Source organism: Barbatula barbatula, assembly GCF_947034865.1.
Source record: "Barbatula barbatula genome assembly, chromosome: 20".
NCBI classification, from domain to species: Eukaryota; Metazoa; Chordata; class Actinopteri; order Cypriniformes; family Nemacheilidae; genus Barbatula; species Barbatula barbatula.
In genome coordinates this window covers 15,666,089-15,691,174 of record NC_136783.1, presented here as the reverse complement: position 1 = coordinate 15,691,174, position 25,086 = coordinate 15,666,089, and the positions used below count along the sequence as shown (strand labels likewise).

Below are 25,086 nucleotides of genomic sequence, written 5' to 3'. Positions count from 1 at the left end.
GTCTGTTACAGAAGAATATAGCGCATGGATGCACTGTTTTTGTAAAGCCCTGGTCACCATTCACTTTAATTTAATTAAAAAAACACAACATCCTGCTTAGGATCTCGCTTTGTGTTCAGTGGATGAAAGAAAATCACACAGGTTTAAAACAACATGAGGATGAGTAAATGACGACAGAATTTTCATCTTTGGGTGAACTATTCCTTTAATAACGCTTTTGTTCCCTCAACGTACGAGCTAAGGCATAATTCTATTGAAATGATGAATCACATCTTTAGAAGCAGAGGGGGTTTAAAATGCACTGAAACAAAGCAAGCAGGCAGAAGGTTGGCAACCCAGGCAGGGTGGCTGGCAGTCCTTTAATCCATGCCACTGCATTGATAAATCGGCACGTACCTTTCATTTTTTATCTTTCTCACCAGTTGTCTGGCCCCTGAGTAATGAGCGGCACTGGGTCCGCTCTCAGACCCTTAGATATAATGTCCAACCCGGGGATTAGGGACTCAACCAGTGTCCGGATTGAGGGGTAGAGTGGCGCTCGATGTGCCAGGTGGATGTTTAGGAGGCCACTATCCTGCAGAGCTCAGGCACGATTACACAGCTATGGGGGAAAGCGATAAGGTGAGCGGGGCAAGGACATGGAAGCCCAGGCCACGGGCAGGAATACTTCAGCCGCCATTTAGTGTCACAAGGACACTGCGTCCTTTGCTGAGCAGGTGGCAACACTAAATCCAACCCGCGCTCTGTATTCCTGTGTGTTTTTATGGACTTCCCACCATTCAGACAATAGGAAACAGATTAAGTGTTGTTAAGCAGGTGAACCTTGTCTGGCGCGGGTCGACGGTCAGAGCACATTTTCTCTAGCTATCAAAAATTCTATTGAGGTTAGAAAGAAACGTAAAAAACTGTTGGTGATAGCAATTGAATTATTCTGACCTTTAGCACTAGACACTGGCTTTTAGAATAGTTCGTCACATGATATGTTGGATCCCTTTATGCAAAAAATATGAAGCCTGCTTCTTATATATATACTGAACCATCCAGTAGTGAACCGTGACGTTTGAGCCTTTGCCCTCTTCGCACGCAAACTGGTACAGTAAACTAAACGTATGGAACTGACCGTAGTAAATGTACCATTTATCTAATAAGTGTCACTGTTTTGTAGAATAACAAGCAAATATGCATAATAATCTCTGGTAAATTTAGGACTGACCACATTCAAAAACCTTCACAACTGTGCACATCAGCAACAAGCATGAAATGAGGCATGGCGGCCTAATAAATCATAAATACTGTAACTTCCAATTCGATGATCAAATTACTTGATCACAAACTTCCTTCTGTTGTTTTGAACTACTTTTAGCATTTCATCAAGTTCATCCACAATGAACGAGGGCGTTTGGCAAACCAGATTTAAACAGGGTCAGTGGCAAATCAGGGCTCTAGACAGATTTTTCCCACTGGTCACACTGGTGCGACTCACTTTCTCAGTTGACCTTGCACAATGACCTCAGTTGATGAATAATTCTGTTAATTTGTCCCTCTGGCTTGTAAAATAATCGGCTATGGACCACTTCATATTTGCACTTTAACACTTGTGTTTTATATCTATTTGCTGTGTTCTTGTGGGGGGGATGGATCAAACCCGATTGGTTAACAGGCAGGGTTTTTCAAGGGTCAAATATGGTCTGATTTGATGGTCTAGAAAGTTCAGTGTTTAGGCTTGTTCGAGATGCGCCTTGCCTTGAAGTCAGAATGCATGACATAGCATGATTTACAATCTTTAAAGGAAAATGGAGTCGTATAAACGGCATCTGAGGCTGCTTGCAAACAACGCCCCAGATGGAAATCGCCTTAAAGTTAGCAATAACAAAGCGCCAGTTTAGAACGATTGGTCAGTTTTACTCTCACTCAAAATGAATCTCTCACATTGATTTGCTATTGTTCTGACGGCGATAGCTTCATCGAAGGCCCCCCTACGTATGAAGGCCTCGACTTCTTGCAGCATTTGCAGGCTGCACAGACAGCATATGGCATCACAGAACTGCGACTCCTCTGTGATCTTGAATTACTCCCCACATTCCACCTCATCTATCCAGGAAGTCAAATATACATATCTAATAGGGAAAATCTGCCTACTTTTATTGAAAATAATATTTTAACTTTTTTAAATATGATTTTTTACGATAGTTTAGGTCATCACAGAGGGCTGCTTCTCGTACAATCCATCTAACCGTAACCAGACAGTACTGTGTTATCTCCTATGGGCAAAATATATCATTAAATCTGACTTAATTTACAGACGTTTACAGTTATTTTCTTTTAGAAAGTAATGGTCTATGCCTAAGACATATTTGAATAAAATTCCTAACTTTTGTTTCAATCTCTTTGAATATAACAACTCAAGTTTGCTTGGATTTCACATTTTTTCTTGCAAGGAGGAAAGTAAAGCACATATAGACGTATCCCTCATCTCGTCCATATTCACTGTCATTTAACAGGTCAATGGAAAGCTCCGCAGTCAGTAATCTTTTTCTGGGCGTGTGGGTGTAGACAGCAGATTATATGCTCTAGTGCTTTGGTTACGTCAGGCACAGAATGTCCTGCCTTCCCCAACTGCAGAGATTTTTCTGTTTTTCAAATGTGTCATGGTGTCCCTATATTCTTTTAACATAATGAGTATAGTACAGTAGGACAGCGCCATGCTTTTCTGTTATGAAAAAGCAGTTTCTATTAAATTTGGAGATTTCGTTATTTTGATTGATACAGACATAGATTTAAGGACAGGATATGAATACAAAAGGATTTGGGAATGGGATTGTAAGAGCACTGTTTGGATTTGAATCTGGAAATTCCACATGAGCACATCGGCCTGCATATTTCAGGCCGGTGCATTTTTCGTTTAATTATCTTATCTATTTTGTCCAACTTTTCTGCCTTATTTATGAGAAATAGGACACACGCACACAATTACATACACTCTCTTATACAGAACGGGGAGATCCAGCATTGTGGATGTGACATTTTCAGTCAAAACCTAAGAATTTAGCTTAGAGAATATATTAATTACTATGATATTGAATCATCTCTTTATTTTTTACTAAGTTTTAAAAGAAAAATCATACGTTATGGATGTCACAACAAGGGACACATGTTTTGAGATGACATACAGTACTTTGTAGGAGTTCGGTGAATTTAAATGTACAAACAAAATAATTGTGTGCCCATGTTTGAGGAATATTGACTGTAATGGATGTGACTATTCACTTCACTTCAAAAACAAAAAGTGCTTTAAGAACTTTATATGGGTATTTAAACCACCAAATAGTGACATCTAACCTATCGGTCTGGTGAAAATCTTTATGTAAAAGCTATGTTTTTTATCTTAAAGCTGACATTTGCAGGGAATAGCCCTTATACAGTAACCTGACACTCATTTAACATTCTTATGTGTATTTTTAGCAAACTGTCACTTGTTTACACTTAACTCATCTGCTTCTATCTTTGTAATATGATGGGGGTCCGTTATATTTCAAGAAGGGACGCTTGACAGATACAAGAGGCTGTGAATAGATTTGTGACAATGCAAAGGACCACTTACTGGAGGGCTCCACTCCATAAAACCGAGAACAGACAACAGCGTGTTCGACTTTGATAGATAGACTCCACTAGTCATGCCCACACATTCGCTGGAAACTCTCCAGCTTGAAAATGAAGCAGCCCTTTCTGCGTTCCGTCCCTGTCTCCTGCCGTATAGGCTCCCGTGACCCGCGGCAATGCTGGGTTCTCCGATTGAACATCCAATCGTGATTGATCTGTAAGGTTAGTCAAACAACCGCCTCTCTCCGATACGAGGACCTCGCACGCAGGCTAGCAGGCCGGTCATACTGTATAGCTGATGTCAGGAAAGGTTGTGTTTGCCTTATTAAAACAGATTGAAATGTGTGTTTGGTGCCCACAGAGCTGTTTCATCTTTATCAGTTGTGATTATGAGAGCTGTATGGTGTGCTTTTTGGTTGGGTTGAAATGAATGGAGAGAAATGATGGGATTTATATTTGCTACATGTGAGCAAGCAGTAGTTTAGTGTGCAGGCGGCGCTAAAAACATTTGGGATGAATGAAGTGATATGTCTCACAGAATTGTACTATGGTTACAAAGTGGCAGAAACGTTGGTGTCAAAATGCTGGAATTTAAAGTAAAATGTGATTTGTGTGCCATTAGCGAGAACAAATAGATCTGTAATGTGTTTGTTTGAATATCTCGACTGGGCCAAATTACACAACATTGACCAGAAGAATACATTTGGATTGCGTTTTTTTTTGTTTGTCCAGCCAACACTTATGAGTGTCAAAAAAATAAAGGTGCCAAAGAGAAGTACCATTTTTGGCTGTATGGTTTCATAGAGAACCATCAACATCTCACACACAACATAACACAACATTCTGTTTCAAAAAATGTTCTTTGTAGTAGAAAATGTTTCTTTAAATTATAAAAGTTTAGAAAGAAAATGTTCTTTAAAGAATCTTTGATTTAATAGTTCTGTGCAGAACCCAAAATTGTTCTTGTACAGCATGAAGAACCTTAGTAACAGCTTTTTTTTTTAAAAGTAATGGGTACGTTGACGACATAGTGTTTGAAATGTGTTATTTTTGCAAGTAAAATTGATCTTGAAATGTTATCTTTTGTAAGATTTTATTTATATATCGCTTCTGTCCTGAGAACCCAAATCTCTATATTTCATGATTTTTATATGCATTATGCATTATTATTAGTCACCATATCTCCAAATATCCAGCATTAAAAAAGTACAGCATTCTTCAGTTTCCTAAAACAGCAAATTTGGAATTGCAAGGTTTTCTGGAAGATAATATAATAGTTATAATATAATCTCAGAACAACCTTTTAGTACAGTATAGTACCTTCTAAATATTTTTAATGAACAATTAGGGGGGGCTGTAACTACTTTCTCGTACTGGACAGCAAAATATAATGTTCTGCTTATTTCAAGATCTCCAACAGCAGTTGTTTGCCTGTGGCTGAAAAAGTGAACTGTATGTGATATTCGAACAAACAAGCCGCATTTAAGAATAAAAATCAGGTGAAAAACAACTATACATTTTCAATAACTAGTATGCACCTTTTATGCATAAAGGTTAAAGAATGATAAAGAACTGGTAGTTTAGCTGAATTATTAGCTTCATCCACTTTTGTGTGATGTCAGACAGTTTTTGTGTTTCGTTATGTTGTGTGCTGGCACCGAAAAACAAGACTTAATTTCTGTGAATACAAGGTGTGAATGTGTGTTAAGGATCTATCACAGCTGATGTTTAGAGGACTGTATCACCGCAATCTGCGGGAAAAAGAGAGTACATGTTACTTCATTTCCATCGATTATATGATCATAATTGCATAACCTATAAAGCGATATTCACTGTGTAGGCTGCATGCATGATAAACATGCAAATGTCATCTCTCACAGATGGGAACTCTAAAAATGTAATGCAGAAATGTCATAAATGCATCAACATTTCATAAATGCCTTTGCACCATCAAATCTCTGGAGCTTTTATCCTGAGCTTTGAGATTTGTCTAATTCTTCAAAGAATGTACAAATGTAGAATTGTGATTGACCCTGCCTCCGATTGACTGTATTGTCATGAAAATAAACCAAGCAGAACATAATGTAACATCTCATAATCAAGTACACTAAGATGTAAACAACTCTATTGTTGAATTGTTCTATATTTTTGTGAAGTGTTTTTTATTGTTTGAACTACATGTAAAATCTGCATTTGCATGATAAACACAGTGCCAATATGGCCCAATACAGCTGTTTAATATCCTGCAGTCCTCATTTCAGCTGAAGTCATGACTCATGACCATGCATACTTGATGAGAGCTCAAGGCCAGATTTAAGATAGGTTAAATGTTATCTCGTTAACATATCTGGTTGGTGTGCCGATGGGCTTTCAGAAAAATAGGCTGGATTTAAAATTGAATATGACTTTTTAGAATATAGTTTGTGAACATTCCATATGTCATAAATGATGTTTTATTAACAAAGTTCGGGAGGAACCTAAGCATATAAATCAGCCCGATGTTCCATCAGCAGTAATCACCTATCAGCCGAGCACGCTATCTCTACTTAATTATCTAGGCTGGTTCACCATCAGCAATCACCTATCAGCCGAGCACGTAATCTCTACTTAATGATCTAGGCTGGTTCACCATCAGCAATCACCGTATCTACCCTATCAGCTCCTGCAAGCTCTATCATAAATAGACAAACAATCTTACCTGTTGCATCTTGTCAGATAAGCATCGTCAAGTTTCGCCACTATGTCAGAGTCTCCCGTGGTCTCTAAAGTAGCAAACGTTCCAGATCCTTCGGTGCCATCATGCGCACCCCAGCTTTCCAGCTCAGGGTCGGATTATACGGACTATTTCCAAGCTTCGCCGCGGGGCCGCCATCCCCGCCGCTCTGAGCGGCGTGCATCTAAGAGGAAGGGTTCGTCATCGCTCCCACCGGCACGATCTCCACCTCATTCACCGGCGTCATCATACGCCTCTGCGCTCCCCAAGATATCTGCATGCAGCAAGTGGACGATCCAGAGCCTTCGTCTGGCCCTTGCCAACGCGGACGTCCCATTCAGCAGGCGGATGTCGAAACTAGAGCTCTACACCCTTTACGTGTCGTCCCAGGCTGACGTCCCCTCGATGAGGTTGGCACGATCGGCTGTCAATAACGAGCCAGGCTCGGCTCGGGGTCCCGTCTATTCCAGGCACGGGCAATCTACCTCCGCGGCTCGGCTAGGCCTTCCTCACTCGAGCCGACGCAGCAAGCCTTCGGCAAGTCTTGGAAGCGTTCAGGTCATGCTAGAAGCCACGGATATCCCGATCGAGCACCTCCGGCAGCCCGCGGCATATCAGCTCAACGCGTGGGACAGCACAGCGACTGTAGATGACCGCCCCGTACAGGCTGGCCGGCAACTCTCAGGAGCCCTGGCTCACCCATACGTCTCAGGCGTGAGGCTGCCTCCGGTGGGAATACAACCGCTGGTCTCTGGACCACTATTCTTTGGCGCCGTCGCTAGCGCAAGCTTGTCTCCGTTACACATACAAACGCCCGACATTAGATTCGCCTTGCCCGCCCCGGGCTCTTGGCTCCCCAGTGCGAGCCTGCCTCCGCTGGGGACACAAGCGCTGGTCTCCGGACCGCAGTTCTTCGCTTCCGCCGCTAGCGCGAGCATGTCTCCGTTAGATGCACAAGCGGACGCCATTAGATTCGCCTTGCCCGCCCCGGGCTCTTGGCTCCCCAGTGCGAGGCTGCCTCCGCTGGGGACACAAGCGCTGGTCTCCGTACCACAATTCCTTGACACCGCTACCACCGCTACCCCGAGCCTATCTCTGTTAGACGCACAAGCGGCCGCCATTAGATTCGCTTTTCCCGCCCCTGGATCTTGGCCCGCGGCGCCGGAATTGATTTCTGGGGTGAGGCTGCCTCCGTTAGAGTCACAGGCCTCAGTCCCTGGGCCTCATATCTCCGGCGCCGCTGCCAACGCTAGCACGAGCTTGTCGCCGCACAACGCGCAAACGACTGCCATTCTCTCTCTTCAACAGGCACGCCCCACGTTTTCATTGGCCACAGCCGCTGCGATGCCAGCGCCTCCACACGTGCATGTGATGGAACCTCCACCAGTCTCCAGCAACATCAGAGCGCAGATTTTGGCAGAAGTCCAGGCTGCTGGCGCTCGAAGCGGACCCCAGGCCTATTCCTGTACAACCTTATCCGGAGTTGATCTTCCAGTGAATCACCCACTGCAAACGCTTCTCGATGCCTCTCTCAATTCCATAACTAAGGCAGTTTCCCCCAGGACCCTGCAATCATACCTCACGGCGTGGAGAAGCTTCAGATCATTTCACCAGGCTTTCAGCATTCCCTTCCCAGAATTTTCTCTCCTCACAATTACCTCATACATCTCATTTCTCAACACCGCAAAAAACCTTCAGGCCAGCTCCATCAGAGGTTACCTCAGCGGACTCCAGTTCTTCCATAAATTGATTTTCAACTCCCCGTCACCGGCCATAGCAAGCTCCCAAACATCAATGGTTATCCAAGGCATACGAAGATCCCAACCCGCCCGTCAGGACGCTAGGAGGCCCATTACCTTGGAGATTCTCACCAAATGCATCTCCACCCTCCGCAAGGGATATAACTCCACACATGTTGCCCGCACACTTGACGCCATGTTCACATTGGCGTTCTTCGGCTTTCTACGATGCTCAGAGATCACCACCACATCCAAATTCGACCCTTCAGTTCACCCCACCATGAATGACCTCCAGGTGCTGGATTCGGAGACGATTTCTTACTCGATTAAGCAAAGTAAGACTGACCAGACCAGGAGAGGTCATTTCGTCTACGTGTTCAACATCAATTCACCGATTCAGCCATATCGAACCCTCCTAGCCTACCTTCGCTACAGACAACCCCGGTCAGCGGCCTTATCGGATCCCCTCTTCGTCGACGACTCTAATCGCCCGGCCTCACGCTTCTGGTTTCAGAAGCACCTCAAAGCCGTCCTGCTCCAATCTGGCATCCCAGCAGACAACTTTTCCGGTCACTCCTTCCGCATAGGCGCAGCTACCACAGCCGCCCAAAAGGGCCTATCCCAGCCGCAGATCCAAGCCCTAGGCCGTTGGTCATCAGAGGCTTTTAGAAGCTACATCCGGACAGACTTGTCGCTCCTCAGGGAAGCCCAGCAAACACTCCTTGCCCGTATCATCTGATAGTCTCGGATGTTAGTTCAAACCTCAGCCACTTTGACTCATGATTCCTTGAAGATCGCATCACCTTCGGACCAATCGACTCAAGCAGGCGTCGCATTCACAAGTTACCAGTTGTCCAGCTTTGACACCCGGGAACACCTTCGGAGGAGATGGTTCTCACATCTGGGGCTCGGCTGAGCCAGTCTTCTTTGCTGAAGGCGGCACCACAATACAGTTTGTTAACAAGGCAGCCAGCGCTTCCATCTCACGACGTTGTTCTCAAAGTCTCGAAGACTGCACCACTCGCCCAACCGGCCCCGCAGGGGTCCTAGCCTCCAACAAGTGCTCCGTAGCAGTAGGCACCACCAGCAATGAAGCCAGTATCGCAGCAGCGACCGCCCCCGCAGGGGCCCGAGCTTCCAACAAGTGGTCTGTAGCAGCAGGAACCACCAGCAATGAAGCCAGTATCGCAGCAGCGACCGCCCCCGCAGGGGCCCGAGCTTCCAACAAGTGGTCTGTAGCAGCAGGAACCACCAGCAATGAAGCCAGTATCGCAGCAGCGACCGCCCCCGCAGGGGCCCGAGCTTCCAACAAGTGTTCTGTAGCAGCAGGCACCACCAGCAATGAAGCCAGTATCGCAGCAGCGACCGCCCCCGCAGGGGCCCGAGCTTCCAACAAGTGCTCTGTAGCAGCAGGCACCACCATCAATGAAGCCAGTATCGCAGCAGCGACCGCCCCCGCAGGGGCCCGAGCTTCCAACAAGTGCTCTGTAGCAGCAGGCACCACCAGCAATGAAGCCAGTATCGCAGCAGCGACCGCCCCCGCAGGGGCCCGAGCTTCCAACAAGTGTTCTGTAGCAGCAGGCACCACCAGCAATGAAGCCAGTATCGCAGCAGCGACCGCCCCCGCAGGGGCCCGAGCTTCCAACAAGTGCTCTGTAGCAGCAGGCACCACCAGCAATGAAGCCAGTATCGCAGCAGCGACCGCCCCCGCAGGGGCCCGAGCTTCCAACAAGTGTTCTGTAGCAGCAGGAACCACCAGCAATGAAGCCAGTATCGCAGCAGCGACCGCCCCCGCAGGGGCCCGAGCTTCCAACAAGTGTTCTGTAGCAGCAGGCACCACCAGCAATGAAGCCAGTATCGCAGCAGCGACCGCCCCCGCAGGGGCCCGAGCTTCCAACAAGTGCTCTGTAGCAGCAGGCACCACCAGCAATGAAGCCAGTATCGCAGCAGCGACCGCCCCCGCAGGGGCCCGAGCTTCCAACAAGTGGTCTGTAGCAGCAGGCACCACCAGCAATGAAGCCAGTATCGCAGCAGCGACCGCCCCCGCAGCACTCGTGCATTGGTCACGCAACGCGCATTGGTCGCACAAGGGTCACACTCGTGCATTGGTCACGAAACGCGCATTGGTCGCACAAGGGTCACACTCGTGCATTGGTCACGCAACGCGCATTGGTCGCACAAGGGTCACACTCGTGCATTGGTCACGAAACGCGCATTGGTCGCACAAGGGTCACACTCGTGCATTGGTCACGCAACGCGCATTGGTCGCACAAGGGTCACACTCGTGCATTGGTCACGAAACGCGCATTGGTCGCACAAGGGTCACACTCGTGCATTGGTCACGAAACGCGCATTGGTCGCACAAGGGTCACACTCGTGCATTGGTCACGAAACGCGCATTGGTCGCACAAGGGTCACACTCGTGCATTGGTCACGAAACGCGCATTGGTCGCACAAGGGTCACACTCGTGCATTGGTCACGAAACGCGCATTGGTCGCACAAGGGTCACACTCGTGCATTGGTCACGAAACGCGCATTGGTCGCACAAGGGTCACACTCGTGCATTGGTCACGCAACGCGCATTGGTCGCACAAGGGTCACACTCGTGCATTGGTCACGAAACGCGCATTGGTCGCACAAGGGTCACACTCGTGCATTGGTCACGCAACGCGCATTGGTCGCACAAGGGTTCCCAGTCACACTCGTGCATTGGTCACGCAAGCGCATTGGTCGCACAAGGGTCGACCGCCCCCGCAGGGGCCCGAGCTTTCAACAAGTGCTCTGTAGCAGCAGACACTACTAGCAATGAGGTTAGTATCACAGCAGCAACTGCCCCCGCAGGGGCCCGAGCTTCCAACAAGTGCTCTGTAGCAGCAGACACTACTAGCAATGAGGTTTGTATCACAGCAGCAACTGCCCCCGCAGGGGCCCGAGCTTCCAACAAGTGCTCTGTAGCAGCAGACACTACTAGAAATGAGGTTAGTATCACAGCAGCAACTGCCCCCGCAGGGGCCCGAGCTTCCAACAAGCGCTCTTTAGCAGCAGACACTACTAGCAATGAGGTTAGTATCACAGCAGCAACTGCCCCCGCAGGGGCCCGAGCTTCCAACAAAGCTCTGTAGCAGCAGACACTACTAGCCATGAGGCCAGTATCGCAGCAGCGATAGCCCTAACAGGCCCTCATCCTTTCGTTTATTAAATTTCAGGTTGTACCTCCGTAACGCACAGCATGGCATTTTTGGGGGGGGTGTATGTGTACTTCGGCGGTTGTCCAGCTTTATTTGCATTTGGGGGGTGTGTTCTGGGCTCGAGCCGGTTCCGAGCCCGGAGCACTTGCTCTGAGCAGGGTAGAGTGCTCCGGGTTCGGATAGATCCGGCGGGCTCGGAGCCCACTCCCTGCACAACACGCCAAATACGCATAACCTTCATTCCCATGCTTTACCATCTATCCCAACAAGGAGCTGTTTATTAGCGAGGGCGAACTCGTGAAATGATGTTTTATTAACAAAGTTCGGGAGGAACCTAAGCATATAAATCAGCCCGATGTTCCATCAGCAGTAATCACCTATCAGCCGAGCACGCTATCTCTACTTAATTATCTAGGCTGGTTCACCATCAGCAATCACCTATCAGCCGAGCACGTAATCTCTACTTAATGATCTAGGCTGGTTCACCATCAGCAATCACCGTATCTACCCTATCAGCTCCTGCAAGCTCTATCATAAATAGACAAACAATCTTACCTGTTGCATCTTGTCAGATAAGCATCCCTCCTCCACCCCAGCTCCTCTCATTTTTCTAAAGTCCCGCAGGACCCCCGGGGGGGTGTGTTCTGGGCTCGAGCCGGTTCCGAGCCCGGAGCACTTGCTCTGAGCAGGGTAGAGTGCTCCGGGTTCGGATAGATCCGGCGGGCTCGGAGCCCACTCCCTGCACAACACGCCAAATACGCATAACCTTCATTCCCATGCTTTACCATCTATCCCAACAAGGAGCTGTTTATTAGCGAGGGCGAACTCGTGAATAAATATATGAGGCAATACTCCTCACATGTCACTTGCGCCTACTAACTCTAAATTAACAGCACATGAACATGCTGACTACCCCTCTTTTTGGACCTTGGCGCAGCCAAGAACTATATTTACGTTCAACTTGCATTATGTGGGGAATAAAAAAGGAAGAACCTGGAACAGCAGTAGAATTGTTGTCTAAGTATTACGGCATGTTTACAATGCGCTGTTTGGCTGACTATGAATACAGGCGCCGAATCCTGCCTGCCTGTGACTTACAACAAAAACAGAAAGACAGCTGGATTTAGGGATTATGTAAGGGAGACAGAATGCGGGAGAAAGATAAAGATAGAAAGAACAAGTCTTTTTTTTTAGAAAAGAACCATTTTCTTATCTGAGTGTTGTTGGCTATGGTTCTGTATTGTGAATAAAAATATCAACTATATTTTATAGCCTGAGTAAAATGATAATATACTGAGCTATTGTTAAATGTGAGAAACTCCAACAACAAATTGTGTTCATCCATTGAGAAATCTCGGCGGAACCAGTAGACCATCCTGGTATTTCACGCCAAATCTTTTTCATACTAATGTTTCCTCATTATACATACTAATTGTTTCACGTACTATAAAGTATGCAATCCGCCGATTTTGGACATGAGCTACACTGTGAACACAATCGCTTTATTATCACATTCATCACACATAATTCACTCTGATCCAACAAACACCAACATCCAAAAACAGCAACAGTTTACACTGATGCCACAAACTTAGTGTGAATTAGCCTTCAAAGCTTCTATCCTTTATTATTTAAAGTACCGTAAGATTGTAAGGTGCACTCTTTCTCTGCTGTTTCGCCGTATTGTTTTTGGTACTGCGGCACTGCTTATACTTTTGAGTGAGTCCATGTGATTTATCACTTATGTTTGAATTCTTCAGCATTGCTAAGTCGCCTTGAAAAGTGTCTGCTAAATGATGAATGGTAAATAGGAAAACATACAGTACCCTTACTGCTAGTCCAGGTTTTTATGGGCATTTTTAACATTGCAACCCAGAATACAAAAACGTGATTTCTTCAGGAACGTGTGGACACATTTGTACATCTTTTCACAGCTTAAAATATATATGGAAAAATCAAGAAGTAGTGCTCAGAATGTGTAAAGTAAAATAGTGTGACAACTTGTCCCAGTCTTCCCTATTATAAATCCAAACAATAGGCAGTACAGTATTTACACAAGTAACTGTGCTTGCGCATGTGTGCTATCGGTAATTTGTGACCAATTATTTATGTTTTCATCTATTTTTCACGACAAAGGCAGAATAATCTTGTTTTACAGTAGAGTCTGTGTTTGCCTGATTTTCATGTTCATTATTGCTTGCATTTTCATTATTGCTGATTATCTGCGGTTTTCCCAAAGTAGCACCCATACTTTAATTAGTGCAAAGCATCATGGGACGTATTTGTGGGTACATCAGTGTTTTAGAATCAAGTTTGTTTAAAACAACAGAATACAGCATTTTCTGACGTTTTTTTCTGTGCAGTGGCACATTAATGACTAAAGAATTTAAAAAGTATATCTTCATTGCACATTCCACATAAACCTCTTCCGACCAGCTGTCTCTGGAAAGTCTGTACCAGATCATCTGGTCACACTCGGCCACACACACCCCCTTTCATCAGACTCAACACTCCAATTGCCAGACTATGAGAGATAATGTCGACATCCCAGAGCAATTAAAACCCTTGAGTCTAGAAGCAGCTGATACAGGCTCCTGATTGCTGTCTATTCTGTGCTGCATGGGCAGGAGGTAGATTACGGATGTGTCATGCATCCCAAAGCCCAACGCTTTCTGTGCTCGAACGTGTCATTAAACAGTAAATCATTTTGATTGAACATGCATCATCTCTTAGCAACTTCGTGATAAACTCAGTCCCAGCTCCAGGAGGCAGATCATCTTTTTAAGCGTTCATCATTCACAAATCCGCTTGTAATGCGCACGGTTCCCTCTCACTTCATATTAAACTCTTAAATGAAGCCTGTTCAGCAGAGGTCTGAACCATCGGCCACATCGTTGCTGCTAAGGCCGCAGGTTGCCAGTTTTTGTCAAACATGAGATTTTCTGGAAACATGGACGCTAAGGTGTTGTAACTGGCTGGTGGGGCTGCCAAAGATTTGAACAGATTTGAAACTACTAGGTTGGTAATAGAATTGAGAACCATTGGGATTTTTTTATGCGTTAATTTGTATTTAAGATTGTGAGCCAACATTACTATATGGCTCCAGAATACTTGAAATGCATAATAAACTATGTTTATGATACTTGTATGTGGCTTTACTGACTTAACACCCACATTATGTAGTTCCTCACACTTAAATGAAAAATCATGTTTTGAAAATGACTCTTAGGAAAGTAAAACACAACAGACATCATATGCATGTTTAAATGGTTACTACTCAGACAGATCCTGGTCCCAATTCATTTTCAGGGTAACTCTTGAAGTTGAGAGGACAAGTGCTACCAAGGAAAAAAGCTACTTTCGAGCCCTGTTCTCTATTTATTTGCTAAAATAGTATGTCTGCAAGTTACCTTTACATGCTATTCAGTTGTTAAAGAAGTCTAAACTTTGCAGGTATTTTAAGGCATACTGTCACGATGACAGTTTAAAAAAGCCTTTTAAGTCAATCAACTGCAGTATTTCTTCTCTCAATGCGTAGAAAATTGGGTTTAAAGAATATGTACCGGGAAACCGGTAAAAAACTATTATATAAATTTTTGGTTATACCGCCCAGCATGTGAAATTATCTTAGACACAATTTAAGTAGAACAACATTTAAATAGAATCTAAAATAAGCTTGGGTTGATTGCACATTTTTGTTCTGGCTCTGTAATTGGTTGTTAAACAGAACTGTTCAGTCTGAAGTGCAGTAATAAATGTAGATTGTGTGGGTGTCTGAAATCTCATAGATTTAAAAATGATGCTTGGATTTGTTTGTTAGTTAAACTCTTTCATGTGAAGAACAGCTTGAGTTAGAATCTACAGTGCAGCACTGCATTTAATGCAATCGAGATGCTAGTACATCATCTGCCTTGACCTGTAGCGTCAATCATTGATTTGATCAAGTCGTTTTAATGAGTAATGACCTGAAAAACTGTAAATATTGGTCTTGAATTTTTCGTTATTGCCAAGAACCACAGAGATGGTGGTTATCATTATCAACAATCTTGATTAAAGAGAATTGCATTTGTTGAGCGACTATAATCACTTAATTAAGTTTAGTGGCTATGTATAATTGCTAGTCTCTTGAATCATTGTAGAAAAATACCCATTATTACCCAATAAGAGAAAAAAAAACAATTCTCTCCAAAAACTTTACCAAAGTAACTCGTAGAGCAATTAGAAGCTCATTTGCTGGTCGTGTCCTTGTGCCGGAAGGTGTGTGTTTGTAAAGTTTCTTTTAAGCTCTTTCCTTGTTCTTGCCAAACCAGCAACAGAACAAGAGGCAATCAAGAAATATTTACAGTATCAGCTGCTCCTTTTCTAGGGTTTGAATTGCAGAGCGAGAACAATTATCTCCTATTCTTGAATAATGTAAAGAGGCTCATGTATGTAAAATGGCTCAATCTATATTTCGATTGAAAAAGCTGCTGAACATGCGGATTGTTTTTTCTTTCACAAATGTATCGTTTTGCAATATCATTATTTTAGACAGTTTATATTTTTTCCAAATTTCCAAAACATTGTTTTATTTCTATGTGTAAATATTATCTCTCTTTATCTTTTTATCAACCGATTCTATCTCAGCCAATTTTATCTCAACCGGTTCTATCTCAACCGGTTCTATCTCAAACCAACAGTATTTCTTGAATTCGACTGCAGTCTTGGTTCCTTCTAAAACACACTCAGCGAGGAACGTCTCTAAATCTTCTTTAGAACAACATGTCTGAGCTTAAAGGGCCATGTGGCCATGCGAAATGTTTCTCAAGGCTTTGTTGTTAAGAGATGCTTCCTCAGCATAAACACACATTTCATCTCCTCTTTCCCCCTGAGAAACAGCAGAGTTGCTTCGTTCCACCCCTTTTTTCCTGTGAGGTACCCTGAAAGTACTTCAAAATGTCTATGGCACCACAAATCAGGAGCTGTTTATCCCACTTATGATGTAGCGGAAAAGAACGCTTGTAGAACACAAAGTCAGCCATTCGTCTCCTCCTAAAGACATTAGTTTTGCCATTGATGCTAGGAAAGCCATTACTATTAATCACACCTAAGAATTACCCATAGTGCAAAGCGGCCCGGTCCACCTCTCCAGTTGTGTTTAGATTTCTTGTTGTGCCTTTAGCGGATTACTGTAATAAATGGCAGAAAGGGCGCTTTGCAAACTCTCATTAGATGTTATTTTAATGGTGAGACTGATGGATTAAGATGCGCAGAGGACTCGCTTGCTTTTACAACCGGTTAATACCAGCCAATTACTGTGACATTCACTGGCCTCGACTCCCTGCTTAACTTTTTAAATTACTCAACTCGGTTCCGGTTCATTTCAGAATAATTTTACCGCTCGTACGATCAGCGTTTTGCTGCACGCAGAACGCTGTGCTAGACATGTCTTCAGATGTCAACGACTTGCTGAAGCTGTCCTTAAGCAGTATGTGTATTTTTTAATTTGTAAACTTAATGCTGGTGATGCGTTTTTCATGAAACGTAGCAGAACCGAGCTCCATCCCTCCAGACATTTAAGGCACAATTTTAACACTGACATGCCAGGCGATAAAAGAACTGCATTTATAAATGTTAGGTGCACAGAGGAGATGTCTTGCTGACATTTAGCAGCAATATCCGGCCTGGCAAAAACTCCGACCCAAGTTGCGGTGGAAGGTTTGGAGCAGATGGAGAGCTCGAAGGCTATAAACAGGTCTGTCTGGTTTCCTTTCGGCGCCGGCTTATGCTACTGGGAGGATCAATACTACAGTATGCTGCAGCACGCTGGAGTGATGGTATATACCGGAGGCTTGTTCAGAGGATTTAGATTCAACACATGAGCAGGTGTAGTAGTCCAGCTGTGCTGGGTTTATATTGTAATAGTATTTTCTGGCTACCTGTTACTGGGCCTGGCACCCTAATAATAGCTTCTAAAATGACACTGTCTTGGTCTCTCTCGGTGTGGTCATTCAGTTACTCGGCCTGCTGAATGTAGTTTTATAAAAATAAACTTTAACTTTGAGAACTCAAAACTAGGGGTGTCACAATATACTGGTATTGTCAATAACCGTGATACTCAAATTATAAGCATTAAAATTGTGTTGATAATAACACATCGTCGCTGTCCTTCCGAAGCCTTGGATGTCCAAATTCAATATTTTTCAGTAAATAGAAAAAAACACTTTCCTTTTTTAAATTATTTAATACTGGGCTGTCAAAGTTGACAAGCACTATTCTATACTTTGTATTAGTTAGAAATTTGCTAAACCCAGTGACAATCATAAAGGGTGATTAATAACAATGATTTATGATTTTGGAGATATAAGGTTTCAGAAGGACAGCAGCTATATGAATTTTTTTTTAATATTCGAGCATTGCCTTAAGAGCCACAAAAATGACAAACCTTCAAATATGTTTTGGTGTGATTCATCTATTCAGATTTTTTTTACAACATTTAGAACATTACCGGCACTCTGAAAGCGTTCATGGTTGTGACCATCAACAGCTGATTACATTTCCGCTGGTTTGTTTTATTTACACTTTGATTATTGTATCTGTCCCTCAAATTCACATTGACAAGCGGAACGCCGGAGCCCATGGGAACACGCTCTCAGATTGGCAGCAGACAGTTATCTGATGTGAGTTTTGCTGGTTAGGGCTATTTACAGTTTGTTGACATCAGAAGGATTGATGCTCTGTGAGCATTGGGAAGACCCAGATGTGAAGGGATACGGGAGGAGTCGAGTGTGTTAGAGCTGATTTCCAATCTCCTGCAAAGCAGGTGTGATGGTACAGTATAACCTCTCTGATGATGTGAACATGGTTTGAGAGATGTTACAGGTATGTGACAGGAATAATTACCAACATTCTTTAAAATATCTTCTTTTGTGTTCTGCAGAAGAAAGAAAGTCATACAGTTTTGGAATGACATGAGGGTGAACCAACATTTTTATATTGAATAGTTAGATATTTCACAGTGGTTACAGTATATTTACAATTAAAGTCAATAAGGTCAGGCAATGTTCATATAGGCATTGCTTATTGCCATGTACAGTATGCACAACCAAAAAAGATTGAGTTCAACTTGTAATGGGCCCGGATTATTACTTTACATGACCGTGGCAAATACGAACACAAATCATATTGAGGAAAATTCGTGACTCAGTCTCTGGCTCAGGAATGACTGATGGTGTTTCTGCTGGATGGCGTTTTGAGGTTGATTAAATTACAGTTAAGTCGTAGGCTGACGCGCATGATGTAACATGTAGCAGCCAAGTAGAAATTGAACTGCCGTGTTGTTAGCGGTTACGTCAATAGCGAAGTGAAGTTATAGGCCGACCCCGTCCTCATCACTCCATGTAATTGGGCAATCCAGCCGTGGTCTTTCCTTAAGCTAGGGTTAGCGCCAGCTTCGGAGTTTACCCGAGCCTGACCCATCTCCCACGGGCACGGTGTTGGAAAATTTGTGGGTCCCTCAAAATACTTTCCAATGTGGTGAATGTACTGTTGTGGCAGATTCATCATCAAAGGGTCACATGACACGGTAAAAACGAATATTATCATTTGTTTTAGATGTAATTCAATGTGTATACACAATTTATAGTTAAAAAAGGCTGTATTTTTCACATACCGTACATGTACACGTAGGTTTGTATCTCCTCTTTTCCCTGCCTCATGCTTTTTTTTCTAAACTCATCATTCTGAAAAGGGAGGTATGCTATGATTGGCCAGTTAACCTGTACGCAGTGATTGGTTTGGTCAAAAACTGCAAGCGTGTGAAGGAAATGCAACGTCTCCTACCATATTTGGAACATCAGGTTTCAAAGCAATTGTACTGACAGTTATTCCACCTTACTTGCGTATAGATTTGGGCGGTCTTAGTCAAATCATACCACAAACTGACGTAGTTTTGTGGGGGTGTGGTTACACAAGGCGTTTCAGGCAGGTCTAGGTGAGCATTCGCTTTTAGATAGAACGCATCTTTTGTTCAAACACTTTAATTTTTTAAATTTTACGTGTCTAATACATGCATGGGCAACTTATAACACACCAAAGACACAGAAAAACACGTATTCGCGCCACATGACACATTTAAGATTTTGTTTTGCTGGGTGTTATTTCTGCTAGAGGTTTATGAATAGGGGAACATTTACTGTAGTAGTCACTCTGGCTTGGACATTAGTTGAAAGTGTAGAAATATGTACCGCTCTGGCCCGTGTGCAGAGTCCATGTAATAAGCTGTTTTAAAATCCACTGCTCACAGCTCTTTCCATATCAGTAAGTCACACGCAATATCACACTGTCCTGCTCATACCCTTTTTCACCCATATTTAGCATGCAAACACAAAGGCATGCATAACCGCTCACTAAAGAGCGAATACAGAAGCAAACTAAGTACTTCTTTTAAACCATGTCATATTTAAAATTCAAAAGAAATGCAATTAACAATACAGGAAAAAAGGGAGAAAGTGATTTTTCTTGTGCTTTTAGCATCAGTGATTCTCATTTACAATGTTTAATTCATTCTGTGAGCACTGTTTTAAGTGGTTAAAATGTTGACCTGCAAGGAAATGATTAAGGTGCTAACAAGTGTAGAATATATTCATGAACGAGCACTATTCAGTGATTAATGACAGGCCCAAGTTGATTTTGACAAAAAAAAGATTTATTATGTATATTGTCATTGTGATTAAAACGTTCCAATCTGTTGTCCTTTATATAAGTGCTGATTTTCAAAGTTTTTATGTTGCTTATTCTTACCTTACATCATTTGACATTTAAAAAATTCCACAGATGAACATGTTCTTTTCTCGCACTAATTTCACCAGATGTAGCCTTTCAACGCTTTTTATAGACGTACCGAATGAGTGCTAAGTGGAAGGGATTTTATGCGAGCGCTTCGGCTCCTTTTAATGACCTGTAGCTCTTGAGGCTTATCCATTCAAATCTCTTCCGGCATAAAGATCCCTCGAGCGTGATGATTAAATTAAGATTCTTTAACCAGCACGTCGAGGTGTGGCTAGAATAGAATTGGCAGACCACTCCATTGTGTCAAATCAGGCTAGTGTACATCATAAGATTATGAATGGGCAGCACAATGCTCAACTTTAAGGACTTTATAGTTAGTAGTTTTTAATGTTTTTTAGTAAAGCCCCAAATGTGTACTCTCGGCTTATTCATATGGGGTCATTTTGTCAAAAATAAAGCGATTCGGAGGTGCAGTTCTGCTCTTTATATTAGTTTCACAAGGCTCGAATCGCCACTTATTCTGCAACAAAGTAAAAGCTTGTTTAAATTGTCGCAGTGAAGAAATTTGCAGGACCTTTTTTGACTTTGGTTTACCAGACGTACTGAACTTTTCACAGATAACAAAGTTGCGATGTTAAATTATGCTTTGGGAATTTTAAGACACAATTCTAGCCATTTTGGTTCTCATTAGCACATTTAAAATAGAGCCCTCAAATGTTCCATTTTAGCTGTATTCATACAGTTCCTTTCCAGCAGTCCGGACTCCAGCCTGCTTTGGGGCCCAAGAAAATGATTCAATTTTAAGAAGCCAAAGGCCCAGCAAAGTTTAGGAGAAAGTGATTTGCTAGGGTTCAGCCTCCATCACAGTTTGGGAATTTTGAAACTAAGTGAGGTCGCAAATCTGCAGGAATTTGTTCTTATCCTCCTGCCCTTATTTCCCTCGAGTTTTGGAGCGAGCCAGTCTGTCTTCCACTGAGATAAATGTAAAGAATTGCCAAGTCAATTCTGTCAGGTTGACACAGAGATAACGCGAATGCATTGAGCTGTTTTGCTGGCAAGAGCTAATTAAGACCTCTAGATGGACACGTCATTGAAAAACACAATTGGACTGTGGCGTGATATGACGCTCTTAAGAATGTTCTGAAGCGTAAGGATTTGACAGTGACGCACATGTTCTCACTCTCGATAGCACTTGACAACAATGGCTGCTTTGGGCACAATGTGAAATTCATTGAGACATGCTTAAAAGCATTGAATAGATTGAAGAAGCGATGTGCATTGGTCTGAAAGCTTGGTGAGGGAATGAATTATGTGGGCAACTGTCCGTGGTGCTGAAACTTTACATTTACTGTGCATGTATGGTTATGCATTGGACAGATGATTTTATTCAATGTGACTTAAAGTGCATCTATGCGTCTTTTAAACTATATGTGTTCTCTGAGGGATAAGCCCATGACCTTGCCTCTGCCTGCACCACATTGTACTGCTTAAACCATAGCAACACCTATGCTTGAGTGTGCTACACAAATGTAAATGTAATGGAATGATGATATTTTACTCTGAAACAGCATGTTAGAGCTGTACATGTCAGGTTGCATTGAATACAGATTTGTGTGTTATAGATCTATTTCATTCTCATGGTAATGAGAAACTACCCCAAGGAGCTTTAAAACCCCATGTTTCTAATTTCTCATCAAAACTCAATAAATCTGCTCTAGTCTATAGTCTTCAATTAAACATTTTATCTCTTAAGGTAAATGAGCAGATTGGCAGGGAGTGCTAAGGAGTTTTATTTTAATTTGTCCCCCACTACGTGGTGCTTTAATTTCCCAGCATGCATTGGGATGTAAGATTGAATATCTCCTTGTGAAGTGGTGTTACAGGAGAACATGAAACATCCACAGTTGCCGTTTGCTTTAATGGGGGTGGAATGCATTCGGAACAATATCGCAAAATAAGTAAGCGAATAAAGTTCTCGCTCATTGATGTTCTCCCAAAACTGTCTGGCTTCTCTTTCGCTGTCTGTGGTAAGAGCAGTATTGACTAGTTAGATGGATAGACTGTGCAGTCAGTAGAATCCAGGCCACCTGCTAGGCAGATAGAGAGAGTGCTCACTCGAGCAGGACATTCCCATCTTTATCCTTAAGAGGCAGGATCTCTTCCATTTGTCATCAGTGTCTGCATCTCAACGTTTTGATAAATGAGCTTTTTAGTGTGTCGGAAATGTGATCAACTTTGTAATAAGACTCGTTAGCTTGATGAAACAGGAGCTCAGGGTACTTTGTTGATCAGGAATTATCCAGAGATCTGCATTTGTGAATGAGGCATTCAGTTCGAGTGTCATTTGTTTGCGAAGAAAATATGATTGTAACTAAATGAAATTTGTCATAAACTTCATTAGAATATAAATGCAAGATGGCAGTGCATGCTGGAAGAAATCCAATTTTCACCAAATCCAATGTATTTGTGAAAATCCAAACCGTGTTGTGATGAAATGTAGGTCATCTAAAGCATTTATATGAAGTCACTGCCTGTTTGTGTGCTACGGTTTGTTGTCTGTTATGGCTAATGGGAGTCAGCTTACGCGTCGGTGTATTTGTGGGGTGGCCATAGCCAACCTGACTTGGAGACTAAATCAAACAGATGGGAAAGTGTCCATGGCTTAAGTGTAATTAATGAAGCAAAAGAACGTTCTTTCACTGTGTATGTGCGTGTCTATGTGTGTGCTGCGTTCTGGTAGGAAGATGTAAGCTTGAGAATATGGCCCTGCTAAAACATTGTGAATTAAATTTGACAGGAAACACTAAATAACTTGAGGTATTTAGTTACTCTAGATCCCTTTTTGTAGCATTTTTGTTTAGTCTTGTTTACTTGTATATTGTGCTTCACTGGAGCAGACTAAATAACAAATTATTCAATTTGAAAGTGTTTTTTAATTAACAAGACTCTAGTTGACAGTAGCAAACAGGTAAGTCACTATAGTACATGTTGCTAATCTAATGAATTGTAAACAGATGATAATTTAGGTACCAACACCCAAGAACCAGCTTGCAAGATCAGAAATTGCTCTGAATAAATTGCATTGAGCATTTTTGGATGCTATTTTGTAAGCGAATTGGACACTAAAACAATGCAGACAGTGCATGCAAGTAAAGAGAGCCAAAAGGGGGCGCAATTCATTCTTACTCAACTGCATGTTCTTTGCCCCCAAGACAAAAGATTTGGATTTCAGAGACATAAATTATATTACATGCACATACACATAAATAACATTACGTTTACTTCCTATTTCACAGGGCAAATAAACTCCACAAAGTTTAATATGAAATTATTTTCACTGTGGTGCTCGTCACATTTCAGATGTTGAAAATAAAAGTGATATGATGATAAATACTTGCTGTGCTGCAATAATTGTTGTATGCGAGATCATAGAGCTTGACTTGTGTGAGTTATGTTTTGTAGACTTCGGATTCATCAAAACAAACATGGTTTATTCATTTCAAAGTGGTAGTTGCATTTTCCTAGCAGTTTTTTAAGTAGGCGGATAACTTCGGTAATTAATAAACATTGTTTATTTCCAGTAAATTGTGCCATTAGTAAGGACAATATGAATGAGTATTTCCTTTTTTGTAAAGGTCCAGTGTATTAAATGTAGCTGCATCTAGAGGTGAGTTTGCAAATTGCAACGGCTAACTCTCCCCCTCCATTCTCCCTTTCAAAGCACTGCAGCAGCTACACATTGGACTTTTGATACAGTATATGTTGGGCCTTCAGCCTGTAGCTAAACTACCACACTTTGGCACTTTACCTCTTTCCAAATGTCTGGAAACATGGTTGTATTAATGCTCTAAGTGGTAAGAGCTTTGCGTTAACAACGCACGGTTGTGGGTTCGATCCCAGGCGATTGCAGATACCTATGTAAAATGTATAGGATAATGCTATGCAAGTCGCTTTGGATAAAAGCGTCTGCCAAATGGCTAAAATGTAAATGTCTCATTTTGCCTCTGCAGGATATTTGACCGTAACAATAGAGCCATTGCTTCCTGTTGTTGTGGGGGAGACAGTGACTTTAAAGTGCAACTTTAAGACGGATGGAAGATTGCGAGAGATCGTTTGGTACAAGGTGAGTAACCTTTTTTATATGCGTGTGCTGATATTGTGTATTCCTTTTCTGTTTGTGTTTAATCTTATTGTAGTTGGATTGAACGCATTATTGGATCCATAAAGCCTAAGCCACATGGTCTTGGGCTGATTCATTATTTATGAAATGTAACCCGCCATATTATTTTGTTCTGTGAGGTTAAGCCCTTAATATCAGCTCGATATCATATCAGATATTGAGGTTATGATTTCTTAATTATTAATGACAAGCAAAGTCCCCCATATTGAAAACAAACCCTATCTACTGAGCTCACCGCTCAGGTGATTGGTTTCTGGAATGGTAATGAAACGGCATGTTGCACTGCTTGAATTAAAGATGTTGACATTTTAAGCATGTGATGTGGTGATAATTTACTTGTTGAAACGTTTCATTTAACTGTGTATGATGATAGAAGCCATGCAGTATTTGAATTATATCTGCATAAAAATACATTGCTCGGTTTAATTTAATGACTGTATCTTGTCTATCTTGTCTGATGGTGCTATAGTATCAACAGTTACTGTAGCAGATTGATGCAAAATAGTAAAGTTCCCCAGTCCTGTTCGCATTGTTTCGTCCAATCAGATTCAAGAAGCGCATCTAACCGTTGTATGAAGTCAAATATCACAGTTCCACTGCTGTTAAGATCTGAGGCTGTGATCTAATCATGTACTGATGTACTGACAGATGGTTGAGGCCATATCTGTTTAAGAGCGAAACGCTGCCTTTGGTTCAACCTTTTGTTCCAAATGCGACACATCTACTGTCTGCAGACTTGTCTTTGCAAATGCTGACCTTTCCAGACTGAACAAAAAGAGATTAATAGCACTTTACATATTAGCCATTGACTCATACATCATAGTGAACAGGCAGACAGTCCCCCTGAATCAGAGCGAGTTCCGGAAGGCTTGTTTGTTTGTAAGAGGTCTCTTCTT

General features: G+C 42.7%; 1 protein-coding gene across 2 annotated transcripts in view; it reads left to right on the top strand.

Annotated features, from left to right (window-relative positions):
- Positions 1 to 25,086, top strand: part of igsf21a (immunoglobin superfamily, member 21a) — a 173,396-nt gene that overhangs the window by 48,922 nt on the left and 99,388 nt on the right. For both annotated transcript variants that reach the window (XM_079482708.1, XM_079482709.1), the window contains exon 2: positions 24,021 to 24,133. In XM_079482708.1, coding sequence (XP_079338834.1) covers positions 24,021 to 24,133 — 113 coding nt within the window. The remainder of the gene's footprint in view (positions 1 to 24,020; positions 24,134 to 25,086) is intronic.